The 15216-nt window shown below is 40.1% G+C and overlaps 1 protein-coding gene across 3 annotated transcripts in view; it reads left to right on the top strand.

Moving 5' to 3' along the window:
* znf516 (zinc finger protein 516) overlaps positions 1–11181 on the top strand; it is a 43025-nt gene extending 31844 nt beyond the window's left edge. For 2 of the 3 annotated variants that reach the window (XM_082185682.1, XM_082185681.1), the window contains exons 3-5: positions 1661–2896; positions 5529–5633; positions 8942–11181. In XM_082185682.1, coding sequence (XP_082041808.1) covers positions 1661–2896; positions 5529–5633; positions 8942–9114 — 1514 coding nt within the window. In that variant the 3' untranslated portion in view covers positions 9115–11181. Of the gene's footprint in view, positions 1–1660; positions 2897–5528; positions 5634–7650; positions 7715–8941 lie in introns of all 3 variants that reach the window. The other variant, XM_082185683.1, reaches the window with a different exon arrangement.
* The last annotated feature ends 4035 nt before the right edge of the window (positions 11182–15216 follow it).

The raw sequence follows: 15216 nt of genomic DNA, 5'->3' as shown, positions 1-15216 counted from the left end.
TATAATTAAAGGATTGGGGAAATGAAATAATAAATAATACATTTTAGTCTCACTTGTGTATCACTTGTTCATACCCTTTAAATCTGTCTTCGAACTAAGTGAGATCTTTGAACCATAGCATAGTTTAGTTATCAAGGTGCAAAACCAGGCTCTGAATTGCTCAATCTTTTGCTTGTAGCTGGTGGTGTCCAGCCCTCTTTGCATGATGCTATTTCTGGACTTCCTGTCTCAGGAAGACAAGCTCTAAAGATTTGTCTTTTTTCCACTTTCCCCATCTTAATGCAGACCTTCAGTTAAAACACAACACTAAAATCACTGAAAAATACTGCATATGGCAGGTATTTCAACAAAGCCAATAAGCCCCATAGAGCACTGAATCTGTCCTGATGATTGATAAGTCTTGTCAAATTTAGTGAAATCATTGGGTGTTGTATTAATCGTCTACAAAAGAACAGATTATAGATCTGAGAGATTGGCCCCGTGTTACCACAAGGTTGAGAAAAATAAATGGCCTTAAACAAAAGATGCCCTCTTAGGAATTAACACAGATGGAATGTTCCAGAACATAGGTTTCATTGTGTAAGAGTTAAAACAGATGTCCAATCACTGCTGATATTTTAATGAAGGTGTAAAGACTATAGAATGCTCTTCCACACAATTGATCTCCTCTAAAAGATTCATTATCATACCACATTATTCTTAGAATATGATAGTTCCTCTTGTAGCTTTTGTAAGGCAGAAAGAATTTAGGGAAGCAGTTATGGCCATTACGTTTGTGTAAGGTTTATCTCAGCGGACCCCCTCTCCGAATTGGCTCAAAAGTAACCTCAGAGAGAGTGGATTGAAGGCTGCACAGCAGCTAGTGTAAGCCACCAAATGGAATCCAGATGGCTTGAGAGAGAGAGAGAGAGAGAGAGAGAGAGAGAGAGAGAGAGAGAGAGAGAGAGCGCTACTGAGAGATTGCAGACATGTTAAATGTAAACAAACATCTTGCTGACAGATGAGAAGAGGTAGTCCCAGGCAAAGTTCCCAGGCCCAGTAGTCTGTTGCTCCATTGTACTAATGTTAAACAAACTGTGTGCGATTGAGCTACCACCATTAAGGATTTTTGATCTTGTGTAACTATGTAGATTATTATTTACATTTATATGTTATGCAATTCCATAAACATACTCAGAGAGTTTTTCAATGTCACACATTAAATATTATGTTTTATTAGACATTTTAGAAAAATGTCTTATTATTATCAATGTTGAAAAGTTGTGCTGCTTAATACTTTTGTGGAAACCGTTATTTTTTGAGAATTTATTTGATTTTTGAAAGTATTTTCTTGCATTATAAATGTCTTTACTGTCTCTTCTGATGAATTTAATGCATCCTTCCTTGATGAAGAAAAGTTCATTTTTTTTATTTTTTTTTTTAAACATTGTGTGTGTGTGTAATATATATAAACACTATCTAAAACTTCTGTTCAGGATTAGTACATTGTACTGTAAATTTACATGGTTATGTGGCGCCATCTTGTGGTGACTCTCTAAAATAGTTTTCACTGTCAGTATCTAAAATCAGTGTTATTGTGATTGCTAGCTTTTATACTTTCAGAGACATTTTTGACTATTGTTATATAGTTACGAATCCCTGTATGTTGTTTTCTTGACAGATAAAAAGCCATACACCTGTGAGCACTGTGACTTTTGCACCTCGGAGCCCTCGGCCATCGCTGCCCACGTCCAAACACATCATTTGGCGATCAGGGACGGGGGCCAGAGGAGTGATGCCTTAACCAGCTCACTCAGCCAAAGCCAAACTCACCAAACGAGCCACACAGGCTTCCCAAGACTGAGAAATGCCCTGCTGCAGCAGCCCTACTGGCCCTACACCACCTCAACTCACCTGGAGAGGGCAGCACTAAGCGACGCCGCTTCAAAGACGGAGGATGAAAAGAGCAAGGGGTTGAAAGAAAGTAGCTCCACTGATAAAGTGGATGCTAATCTGCTTAATCTCTCCATTGAAGTGGATAACGAAAAAGAAGGGGTTTCTTCTACATTTTTGAACAGTTTGGTCAGACACCAGTGTCCTTATTGCTCTTATGCAACACTGTATCCAGAAGTTCTCTGGATCCACCAACGAATTGCACACAAAGTTGACAGCACTACGTTGGCACCTAAGTGGGCCCCAAGAAACGGCCTCAAGGGGCCAAAATCGCTTCTCGATTTCAAGAGACGCACCGGGCCACCTCCGTTTCTGGAGGGTAAGGACTGCCCGTCTCTGCCACAGATGAGAGCTTCCCGAACGAGTCCACCTGATTGCAGCCCTGGAGGGACAAAGAAATCAAAACCTCAGACAAGTAGCATAGAGTCCAGCTCTTCGCAAAGCAAGAGCTGGCACGCGGCCACAGCACCAGGGGCACCATCTCACTCGTCCAAACATAAGACCAGCAAGTCCAGGACGAGTGAGTTGGCAGGCAGTAAACACAAAGCAGACGTCCATCAAAATAGCTCATCGCGGCTCGCGGCAAGTCCTCAGAAGACTGGAACCCCAAAGACAGGAAGCAGAGTGATGGAGAGAAGTCTGTTACCTCAAGAAGGACTTCATTTTATGCTCTCTAGCAAACATAACCTCTCGGATCAGAGGAGCACCAAAGCCCATGCTCCTCAGACCCCCGGCAGGTCGGATTCTCAAGCTCAGGATACACCGTCCGTGGCTGGGTATGACCCCTGGAGCAGACTTGGCTCGAGCGGCACATCCTCTCACTCCCAGTCCAAGAGACAGTCAAAGGCTGATGGTCCAGAAGCTGTGACGGACATCATGAGTTTCTTGAAGAACTGCAGTCCTCATGATTTAGCTGCCCTCTACCACCACTGGGGCTTCAGCAACGCCATTGCAGAGCAAGCAGGTAAGAGGCTGTTAATGGGTGTTTGAAAGTATACCACTATCATTGGATGCTGTTTTAACAGTTTATTTTTTTATTCCAATAAGCTAATATTTATTGTACAGTGGCTATAAACAGTATTTGGACCCTCAAAAATGTATGAGTTCACAAAAACTTTCTACCACTACTTCTACTACTAATAATAATAATGTTTTTTTAAACATGCAATTTGGTCTGATTTTATGATCTAATGAAATGACACATCAGTGCAATGATGATACATTGAGCAGTAAAGTCCAGTACACACAAATCCCTATACACATTATAGGGATTTGTGTGTACTGGACTTCACTGTACTTTAGCCTATTTCTCTTCTTCTGAAACTTGATTACTAAACGTGTATCAAGGAATCTTATCAATTAGCTTTGCAATGGGATAGTGCACACTGGACTTCCATATTCTCCTGTATCATGTGTGATTATGACTCTTAAATCATCAAACATGGCAAGATGTGCATTCATTAAGCCAAATCCTACATTTACATACCTCAGTCAAGAACCGAAAACCTTCAAATGTAACTACAGTTGTGGATGCACAATCATTTACAGAAATTGTTGAAGGTAAAAACTATTCACCTTAAAAACAATCACAATTATTAGTAGTTTTTTAGTGACCAATATTAATACCTAGAGAGCAGGGTGGCCTATAATGTCAATACTGTATACACCACAATATATACAATTGAATAATATAAAATAAGATGTCCAGAAACTTGATAAGACACATTTGTTAAATATTTGCAAGTAAAATATAAAGCAGTTGTTTACTATTTGTAATATTATCCATTGACAAAGCTTTTCATATCAGATGTTTGCTATTTAGAAGGCCTAGATCTAGAGATATAATATATTGGAATCGGTTTTAAAGGTTTTTATTATTATTATTATTATTATTTATTGGTTTCTGTCAATATTGGATATTTATTTATGCATGCTCATTTCCCAAATTTGCATTTTAATTACATTTGCCATCATCTGATGCTCACCTAATGCTAATCTTTAATAACACTAATGATTTAATAACACTTTTATTGGATTCTTTTTGCAAATTAAAATCCATTTTTCATATCGTACATTATAATGATGTGATGCCTAAATTCACCTGTAGCATTAAAAACAATAGATTTTTAGTTTGAAGTGTTTTGTTTTTTAAGTTATTCAGACAAATGTTTTAAGTGTCAGAATTATTCCAATAACACTAACTTCACAGGACCATTGTAACGTTGAAAAACAGGTAAAGATTGACATGCTGAAAAATGGTTGTCAGGTCACAGTGCCTGAATTATTCAGCAAAGGCACATTAACTACATTTACTCCTGAGCTGAAATGACAAATGAGAACGGTGAGGGCTAAAATGGCACGCATCACCCCACATGCCGTTGTGCCAGCATGTGCATACGCAAAGGTTAATGGAACTATTGAGTAATCTCTTCATCATCGTGTAACCTACGAAAGTGTGTAAAAACATTTGAGACAGCTATCGCTGAGAGGCATTCCGAGCCTTAAACATCACGCTCGTAACAGCACGCCGGGCGCTTTCTGAGGGGTTACAGCGCCTCGACGCCACAAATATGCAAAGTAGCCAACTCAACGAGTGAATGTACGAAAGAGCAAGAGGAGTCAAATTAAGCCACCAGCTGCTTTGAAAAATATTTTCAAATGCTTTTTTTTTTCATTCCACTTCATTTAAGGACATTTTGCCAGGCGGTGGTCCAGTTGGCCGGCTTCAGTGAGTGTAGTTCTGCGGAAAGACAGAGAAAATTTCTGTCAACTGTCTGGCCTGATATCATCAGCGCTCTCTTTAGCCCTTTGAGTCACATACAATAAAGTGACCTTTCCAATATTAGACTATCCTTTTGTTTGTGCCGTCCGCTGCTTTTCCTGTTGCGTCGCTCCTGTATGGTAATAACTCACAGACTCATGTTTACTAAACGTAGCCTTGCTTACCACTGCCACCAACACTCTAAGTCACGGCTCAGCGCTACGACAAAGCCTGGCCCGAGGGGTCGGAGCAGGTAGGACCACCAGTGCCAGGTGACGGACAGGAGCCAAAGGGACAGCATTTCAGCTCACGCTCTTAAAGCGCCCTGAGGGGAAACGAATGCCGGTTGCTTCAGGTTCCACATCCGTTCCTGTTACTTCAGCGAGTCCTTCACCGACGCGCACGTGTCCGAGCGATTCCCCTCGCACGGACGAGGGCTGACATAGCTAGAGCGACGGGCAGGAAAAGAGCAGTGAGAGCGAGAGGGAAGGAGACAAGGAGAGAGGGAGGAAGGGGAAAGCAGCACACCTGACATGTGACATGGTAGCGCAGATGGGGGCTCATCACAGGGCAAGGCTTTTAATTCACTGTAATTTATGCGGTCACATGGGCCTGTGTTCATGTCAGGCTGTCAGAGATGCTCTCGTGATGCGGCATGACAGCTCCCCATCCAAGCCCTGAAGGTAGCCTCCCATAATGACACATAAAACATACTAATGATGCTCTCTCTCTCTCTATCTCTCCATCTCCTAACCTCTCTATCTGTTCTGTGTAAGTTCGGCTACATGTTTTTCCTATTAATTTCCATTTCTCTGTTTGTGTTTGTGAACTGTAGGGTTGGCGAGGTCAGGGTCTCAGCAGGGGGAGTATGTGTGTCCGGTGTGCAGGAAGAGCTTCAACCAGCCCAGCCATTACCGCACACACATGAGATCACACACAGGTGAGATACACACACTAAAAACAAACGTTTGGATGCAACTAACTGAAACTGCTAACTTAACTACATTTTTTATTAGCGTCTCCAGTCACAAAATACCTTTTCCTATTAAAAAGGCTGTTTTTGTGTCACAGTTTTATCATTATAAATGTAATAAATATATTTAAAAATTATAAGATACTTTATGCAATAAATTGTAGTGTAGTGCTATTAACCACTGCTTTTAATGTTACATTATATATTCTTTATCATTGTAAATATAATGATAAATATTTTTTATATTATAAGATACTTTATCCAATAAATAAAAAATTGTACATTAATATCAGTGTTTTAATATTTTAATCACTTTAATTTTTTTCCTTATGTATGAAATATATATAAAATGTGAAAATTTATAAATACACCAGATTAAGTCAAGTTGGATAAGACAGAAGCTGCTAAATGATTCCATATTATATTACCATAAAAATGTCATATATTTAAATGTGCATGTATGCGTTTATGTGCAAAGTGTGTGTGTATGTATAACGAGCGATTTCTCTCTGTCCTTGAACGAGAGTCTTTCTTTCTTTCCGCCGCAAACATATTTGCGTGTGACTCTGACCTGTGAAAATTGTATACATTATTAATCAGATGTCACTTATGGAGCTGTAATTGTGCATGCTAATAAGCTGAACAGTCACCAGTCCAGTATGATATGTGTCAAATGCTCACTGAGAAAATGTGACAGTTTGCCCTTGTCTTCTCATCAAACCACACACACACACACACACACACACACACACACACACACACACACACACACACACACACACACACACACACACACACACACACACACACACACACACACACACACACACACACCTACTCAATCTGGGGTCTTTTTCATTTCATCACAGATAAGATTATATCCATCATCCATGTTCAACAACAAACTTTCATACGCCATACTAAATCTATAATGAGGTTGTGCGCCATTGAATGTTTACATAAACAACTAGGGGCTTGTTAGGATTCATTGTCATTGTAATTTTGTTTCAATTTACATTCTACAAACTGAAATCACCTTTGCTATTAGTATTTACTACATTTACCTCCAGTTTACTAGGGGAAAGGTGCTATGGCACATCATTAGCATGCACTGTAGCAGCTTTTTAATAATATAAAGAGATCACGTTTCATTCTTAATAGTCCAAATGAATAGGGTTCCCTGCGCTCTTTTAAACAGGGGTGCACTAAGCTGCTCGGATCATGAGAGGACGAAAAAAAATAAAAAAATTGTTTTGAAGACTGTGTGAAGGTTGTGCATACTATCCAGACTGATCCCCAGTGACAGAGGCCAAATGCTACATTTTACGAAGCGCGCTCTCTCTCTCTATGCACATAGACTTACAATCTACGTCATCAGTGATTGCTCTCTTCAGTGTGAGCTTCCAAATGAAGCGGGGCAGGGGCCCCCGGCCTCCATTAGCATGCACACTAACTCTGTGTGTCACTTTAAATTGGTAGTTTCAGTTCACTGTCTGCCGCGGCCACGCTAACTGGTGATACTAATTCAAGGCCTTTATGGCTAATGCTTGATGAGAGGGTGGATTCTTGGTTTGCACCTTAGTGCTTTAAAATGGATTCCTGCTTTGAGGATGCTCAATACTTGCTTCAAATTTGACCAGGAAAAGCAGGAACATCATTAAAGTCAACGTGAAACTTTGACGTGCCAGTAAAACAGGGTATTCAGTGAGATAAAAATAGTTATTTTTTCAGCCCAATTGATTGGGCCGAGAAAAGTGGTTTATATATTTCAGAAGGAAGACTATTTTAGCAAGACTATTCATCCAAGCAGGAACATGTGATTAGAACATAAATCAATTTTGATTATGTATCGACTTAGAAGCTTAATTTTTTACAAGAACGATGTTTACACCCTGCTGGGTGACAATAAAAGGGAACAAGTTCCAATTTTTGCAACGTTTACATTTGATTTCCTCTTTTTAACCCGGCCACCTTGCTCCCACAGTGATGTTTGAGTCCAATGGACTCATGGGAACTGGAGTCCATCCTCTACAGAAGCCCCCAAACAAGTATGTTCCAATTTTCGTTCGGTTGTTTGCATTATTTGTGTGTTTCTTGTGGTTTTTTTTCTGTCCTGTCAATCATTTCTTCTCCTTTCTACATTCTGTGATGTGCAGTTTCAACCTGCCGTCGTTGTTACCATGCAGAAAATTCTAGAAATAAACAGACGTTACGGGATCAAATGGATTACATCCAGCATCCACCTTAACAGTCGGAGATATGCTTTTCTGCAGCGGGGAGGCCCACCCTTAATGAATTACCCCCTTTGCATGTGTTGCATATTACAAATGGCAAAAGCAGGCCGAGAGTAAAGGTCAAATTAAATTTGTGCCGCCCTCTTGGTGATGCTCTGACAATAACCTTTAATGTAATTTGGCGAGTTCTGTTTTGTATCGGGGTTTCACTTTCTACTCCTCTAGGGAACCACGGTGCCCCTGGATGAGCTCTTACTGTGCCGCAGACCTTATCAGGAAGCCAGCGCAACCCAGCCTCAGATAGTCCTGATTAATTGTGTCTGTCTTCATTTTTTTATGAGGCATGATTTATGATAATACCCCTTTTTCAGCCCCTCGGAATGACAATTATTTCCTAGTGGATAATTCATTCATTTTTCAAAAATAATAATACGGAGAAATTGAATGGCAGACTCATTTGTTTTGCTCAGGTGTGGGGGGATATTTTTATGCGATTGCGCGAGGACAACGTTGTACATCAGTCTAATTAAACGCTGAAACTGGGACTCTGACAATTATTCCAGTGTTGAGCCCCAAACAGACATGGGCAGAAGGAGAAACTAGGTCTGTGTGTGGTTGTCAAGTTCGCCTCTCCTCGCAAAACTTGATATGCCCAGACTTTCGACATCTACCATCGGTGTGACGTCTTATTGCTCAGGGGAAGGCAGGCAGGCAGAGATTCCTGTGTCTGTGAGTTTGTGTGTTTGTACGAACAGCTGACAGAAACAGAAAACAAAAGGCTGACGTCCCCTCGGGGGGAACAGTCAACCGTCTCCATATGGCATGTCATCAGCCCATCAATCATGCCACGGCCCCTCCCCCCACCTTCCCAACCTGCCTCTGTTCTTTCCTCTTGAAAAGGGAAGGCAGCGCTCTCAAAGCCAGCCCTTCGACATCACCGCCACGTCACCTTTCTCTCCTCTCTGGTTCCAAAACTCGGATTCGCTCTCACCTTCGGGTCCAGGCTCTGACCTCATCTTGTTTTTTGTGTGTCCGTTTCAGGTGAGCGACCTTTCCAGTGCCGATACTGTCCTTACAGCGCCTCGCAGAAAGGTAACCTGAAGACTCATGTCCAGACCGTGCACCGTCTAGCCTTCGACAACGCACAGTACCCAGACAGGAGACTCCGCCAAGCCCCTACCAATGAACCCACGGACCCCTCCGGATCTCACTGAACATCCCCACCTCCTCTCGACCAGCTCAGATGAAGATTGAAATCTATAAAAAGTCCATCAAAAACTGTTTGATGCACAAATATGGCATTCAAGGAAGACTTTGTGTAACGTACGGCATTGGATTTGTTCGTGTTTTTAGTTTAGTTTGATGGGAAGTGTTTCCTTTTTTATTTTCACCTGACACAAAGCTCTAGATTAAAACGAAACTACGCAGAACAGGCCGATGACATGTTTGCAACATGTTTACACCTCCTTTATTCAGAACTTGCAAAACACTTGAGGGCTAAAGCCTTGGCAACACGAGGTCAAAGCTGATGGAGTATGACAGTGAGCTGTGTTCTCAAACCCAAGGACTTCAGCTGATCCCCTAAACTTGAAATGCTGCCTCCGAGTTCCCCGAATGACTAGTTGTTAAGCTAAATAGCCTTAGTCCGCAACGAGTGTAGTTTGTGTGTGCGTGTGCGATTGTGTTTTCCACATTCTATTTCTCAGGACTTGAGTTAGATGAAATTCCAAAGTCTGCATTCATTCACACCAGTGCATAATTGCACGCGAAGGAGACATGCAATGAAATTCAGTACTTAAGATTTGAGTTTTGCTGATTATAGGCATATATAATATAGATGTGTGTGTTTTGTCACTGGTTGGACAAACACTTGGCACTATAATCAAAATATGTCCTAAAAACTTTTGTATTGTGCTATACCTGGGATTTAAAGTATTTATGTAAGCGCAGTTGTATTGTTACATGGGTTTCCACTTGCGTTGAGTGTCACATTCATAAACCATCTTTCTGAAGAGTTTAAGGTAAAGACACATGCCATATTTTGCGTTAGTGTCATCTGATTGGTCCAACAAAGTCAGGAATATTATTTGTCTGCGCTTAATTTTTCATGTGTTTCTCCTTTTTTCCATCAAATATGTTTGCCTCAGTGGATTATGAATAATTGTATTTCAAGAGAAGAGAAAGAAAACTTAATTCAATGGCGCATCAGGTCTTAAAGCCATGTTAAAATGCTGACGTTCTTGATGAAGGATCTATTTTAATCTTAACATGATGAGTTGCAAGTTGTCTGTATAATCATTTAAATTATTGCATCATAGAAAGACTAGTATTAGAGCAAGACTAGATTGGGGGATTTTAGTGCGTTTTATAACGCTACTTATAAAGCTTTAGATTGCCATATTTTTAGAGTTTGAAAACTTAAAAGCAAAGAAATTCTTGTCCATATATTTCTATGGATGTTGTATATGGGTAATTAGGTATTTACGAATACAGTCCCACACAGCTGTGTACTTTTAATTGCATTTAGATATGTACAACAGTCAAAAATGAGCATTTATCTAGAGCATTTATATTGCCTAAGTCCTTGTGTTGGAAACTAAGCCAAGAAAACTGATCCTACATTACAAATGTTGTTTTAGAAGATCCTCCAGTATGCATTTGTATTGATGCTTAGCAGTCAAACTGTAACATGTTGCAGGTTCTAAGCAGTGGTGGTGACCCAGGAACTGAGAGTAACTGAGAACAGTTCTATCACCATTGCACTTGAGCAAGGCACTTAACCCTTGGTTGTTCTATATGGACTTTATGTTCCTGCAATTGATGTCTTGAAAGTTGCATAGGATGAAATGTGACTGCTGAATTGTAATTTACTAACAGTAAATCATGGAATCTTTTAAAATTGGTCCTAGGACACACAAAAAAACGTTAAAAAAAAACATGAATAGCTTTTCCTGTTAGCTTTTTACTAAATTACCCCTAAGTACTAGAGCAGAAGACCTAAGAAAACTAAATAGCATGTTATGAATTCATTTGCAATTGGATTGTTTTTCTTTTCTTTATGTAACACTATTAATTTTGTGGTTTGAATAGAAGAAGTAGTTGAATGTATGGAATGTATTTTGTGTGTTTAAAAGTTTTCTTTTTTTCCCCTCCACATATATTTTGTTCAAGTACACAAAACCTGTCAACTGTCATCATCACATCATCTCCATCTCATACATTGTCAACTGTTGAAGTTTTGAACCACTTAAATTAAACTTTACCCTTACCTTTGGTCTAAATGGTGTTAAATATTAAATGGTGTTAATATTATAGACCAATGGTTCCCAAACCTGTCCTGGAGTATCCCCAGCACTGCACATTTTGTATTTCTCCCTCATCAAACGCACCTGATTCAACTCATCAGCTTATTAGTAGAGACTGAAACAGTGGCTGTATCATATATAGTAGGGAAGTATGCGACTTTGGATGTAGCCTGTGATTGTCTTATTATTGGCTCTACCCATTGGAGAAAGCGTAACGGCCAACTTGGATCACGTGTGCCTTGATAACCAATCACATTACAGCCTTGACGTCATTGAATTTCGTTCAGAGTTATGCGACAGTCAATTACTGTTTGCGGATACCATAGAAATTAATGAGAAGTGCCATAAACTGAATCATACCTGTTGCACAATTGTCTGTGACTTCTCTTATAAAACAGCATTTTTTTTATGTAAACTCAAAAGAGATCAATCCAAATGTTTAAGAGCAAACATGTTGAAGAGTAAAAAAAAAAAAAAAAAAAAAAAGGCCTCTGGTGCCCTTCCCTGCGTACCACAGCATTACGCTATTTTTTGCTCACCTTGGAGGCTTGCCTTAAAGTGGCTTTGACTCCAAGACCTGAATTGGGTGTGTCCGATAAGGGAGACCTGGGGGTCCTCCAGGACAGGTTTGGAAACCACTGATCTAGGCCGCTAGACCACTATCTTTGGGACTTTGACATTTCATTCGTAGATGATTCTGACTTTTTTTATGACTCATATTTCATTTACTAAAGTCTTAACTTTTTGAAAAGTATGGCTGCTCTTCTGGCATTAAAAACTGACAGTAGTAAGAGCCAATAGCATTCGAGTTCAAGTTGTGAAATAACATTCACAAATCGCTGTTTTATAACTAAACAACTGAAGGAGAGGGACAATTTTGCTGACCAATTAAAGAAGAGGAAGCATGTAATGCGTTTAATTTGCCACATGTCATTGTAGTTTACAATTGGGAAGATGAAATGCGCAAAGATGAATGATGACTAAAATTAAAATGATGTAAGGACGTTATTGAAACTTATTAGTCTTTTTCTATAGCATGATATTTTATGTTGCTTAAACTCTCTATATATACAGATCTTCTAAGAAACACCACAATTTTAGGTAAAGACTTTGCTCTTCTGCCATGAACAACTCGCCCTGTGTCTGAATATGACTTCTTCCCTACTATATAGTAGATGAAAGACAGTTTGTAAAAAATACTAGAATGTCCACATTCATAGTATTCATAAAATAATAGGTCTAAAGTACACGGATGACCAACTAGATCTGCTGATTTTCCAAAGTGCACATCTAATGGACACTTTACTATCCCATGAGGTCATGGGAGAGGAGGTCTGAATGGCAGTGAAGCAACGCAACTGACGTCATAAGTCACATGATGGTGACATCATGGCAGATGTAGTAATTCCGAATTCAATTCATACTACACGTATTCATACTATGTAGAACATACTTTTTTTATTGGTCACAAGGTTAGTTCTTGTAAAATGTAGTACCTACCTAGTCCCTGGAAAGAGTCCCTGTTGCAGGTAGCTATAATTCGATATTAATTTTTGTTAATAGAGGAGTTGTGTAAAAAAAATCCCACTTGCAATTGAGTGGTTGTTCTGAATATATTTCTGTGGCAGGGGAAACACTGCTCTAGACAGCAGATAAAAAGTCCATTTATGCACACAGTCATTCAAGATGCTGCATTGCAGCGTGCAAATACTGTGATCTACTGTAAAGATTCATCTTTACTATTTGGGTAAGTGTTAAATGTCTAAAGCGCCAAATTATAATATGGTCTAAATTGCATTTTACTCAATCAGACATATCTCTTTCTCTCCCTCTTTTTCTCTCTGACCTCTCTCTGTCATGTGCGTTCACTTACATTAGTATTGAAGTCCTTTGCATTGAAATGGCTGCTAATTGCATTGATCTCCTTTTGTGCATGCATAGCTACTGCTGCTGTTCTGTGCTGTGACAAATGACTTGGGATTACATTGCTAAACAACTGGAGGAGTCTGTCTGATCTACTAACCACACAATAGACCTCTGACCAGAAACAAACCTCTGTGGGGGCGCTGTTCAAGCTCACAGTTGAACCTACCCAGACAACACATACATGTATGTACATTTGGTATGAAATGGGCTGAAAAACTGGGCATTATATAGGATTGTCCGTGGGTTCCATAAAGGCCCCATGCCAATTTCATGCAGGATTGCACTTGCCACTAAGTGGGTCCCAACTGGGCAACATGCGCAAGAACCATCTTGGTCCCAGCATTGCGCTGCATTCACACGGGGCATAGGCGTCAACGCTTGACGAAAGGCGTGTCTGAAGCTTGGTGCTGATGCGACCGTCATAGTGACAACAGCCAATCACATTACTTTTCCAGTGTTGCATGAACACTGGAACATTGGCTAGCGTAAGCGCTAGGGTTTTTGCTTAGGCAATCTGATTGGCTGACACCTGCGTTTGCTCTTGAAAAGATGAAATATTTTCAACTTCTGCCGTTGCGACGCGACGGAACCCACAATTCAGCACGGCAACGCATGACGTCACCCATTCAATGTAAATGAGAAGCTTTAACGCCGACGTGTCGTGTGAATGCACTGTAAGGGACTGAAATGGGTAAAAGAAAGACATGACAAAGTTTGTCATTTCTTGTAAATATATATATATATATATATATATATATATTCAAGAAACTTACGGTAAACTGGAACAAGCAGTTACCTAATACAGTATCTACAACTCTCGTTCATAGTTCTTATTTCATTTTCACTTTTTCATAAAATAGGAGGGGAAAAAAGGCAACAAGCAATATGTTCTTCCCAACCTGCTTTAAACAGATCTCATTTGTGATCTTTTTTTCCTATCAAGATATCCAGCTGCAGCTGGATTAAATGAATTGCTTTGACTGGCGCAGTCCCTTCTCAGTCCCAAAATGAAGAGCAGTCATTGGTAAAATATGAATCATGCATTAAAAACTCAGTACCTTTAATCAGACTAAATTTAAAAGGCAAGAGGCCACTCATCTTTGGGGGATTCAGATGGGGATTGTGATCCACTTCACTGGGCACTTCTCTGGGGGTCAGAGCAGAAACGTAGAGTTGGTGCAAGAAAGCGAAGGACGCTGTCACTGTCATTGGAGGTGAGTAGAAAAGAAGTGCATGTGCATATTTGTGTGTGTGCGTGGGCCCCGATCGCCACGCGACAAAAAGGCCAGAGAAAATTACAACACTTCAAGTGTTTCCGACACCCCAACAGTGTCTGCGGCGGAAAATATGTAAATACGCTGCTAATCAAACGATCTGGAATTGCAAATGCCACAGCGAGGTCGTGACCCGGAGCCTTGCTAATGGAGGGTTTAGGGCACCGGCGGAGCAGGTTGGAGTGACGGGTACCGCGGGGTTGAGAGCGGAGAGTGGACCCCTGGCGGACGACCTCTGCCTGCAGGCCCCTCACTATGCTGACAGTAATGAATGGAGAGAGCTGTTTATGCATATCAACGATTATTTACAGCCAAACAGCTGAAAGAGCGAACGCTAGTCATCAGAGACGCAGACACTCTCTTCTGTTCGACTCGCATCGCCATTGTCAAATGCAAGAGGCTGGCGGCCAAGAAAATTAAGTCTCTCGATGTGGAGGCTCTCGGTTATGGATCGACTGATATTCTCTAAACATTAAATGTGCTGGCTAAAATGACAAAAAGAATGACATTTTAACTAAAAGACATTGAAAAGTCTGATAACGTTTAACATTTTTATTTATACCCTTTAGTTGTAAAAAAGAAAAGAAAAAAAAAGAAAAAAAAATGTTACCTGTTTTTTTGGACATACTGTATACCATGGTAGAACTATCATATTCTTTAACTTGTCTTGAAGTTACATAAATACCAAAATGGTTATTAATGATGCACAAATATGTGAGAACCAAATCAATTATTGTTAAATAATATATGAGATTTTTTTTCAGTGTGATATTTCATATATTTTTATCTTTAGATTAAATTTGCCATCATC

Source organism: Leuciscus leuciscus (assembly GCF_965113295.1).
Source record: "Leuciscus leuciscus genome assembly, chromosome: 12".
In the NCBI taxonomy this organism is placed as follows: domain Eukaryota; kingdom Metazoa; phylum Chordata; class Actinopteri; order Cypriniformes; family Leuciscidae; genus Leuciscus; species Leuciscus leuciscus.
This window is presented reverse-complemented; position numbering and strand designations above follow the sequence as displayed.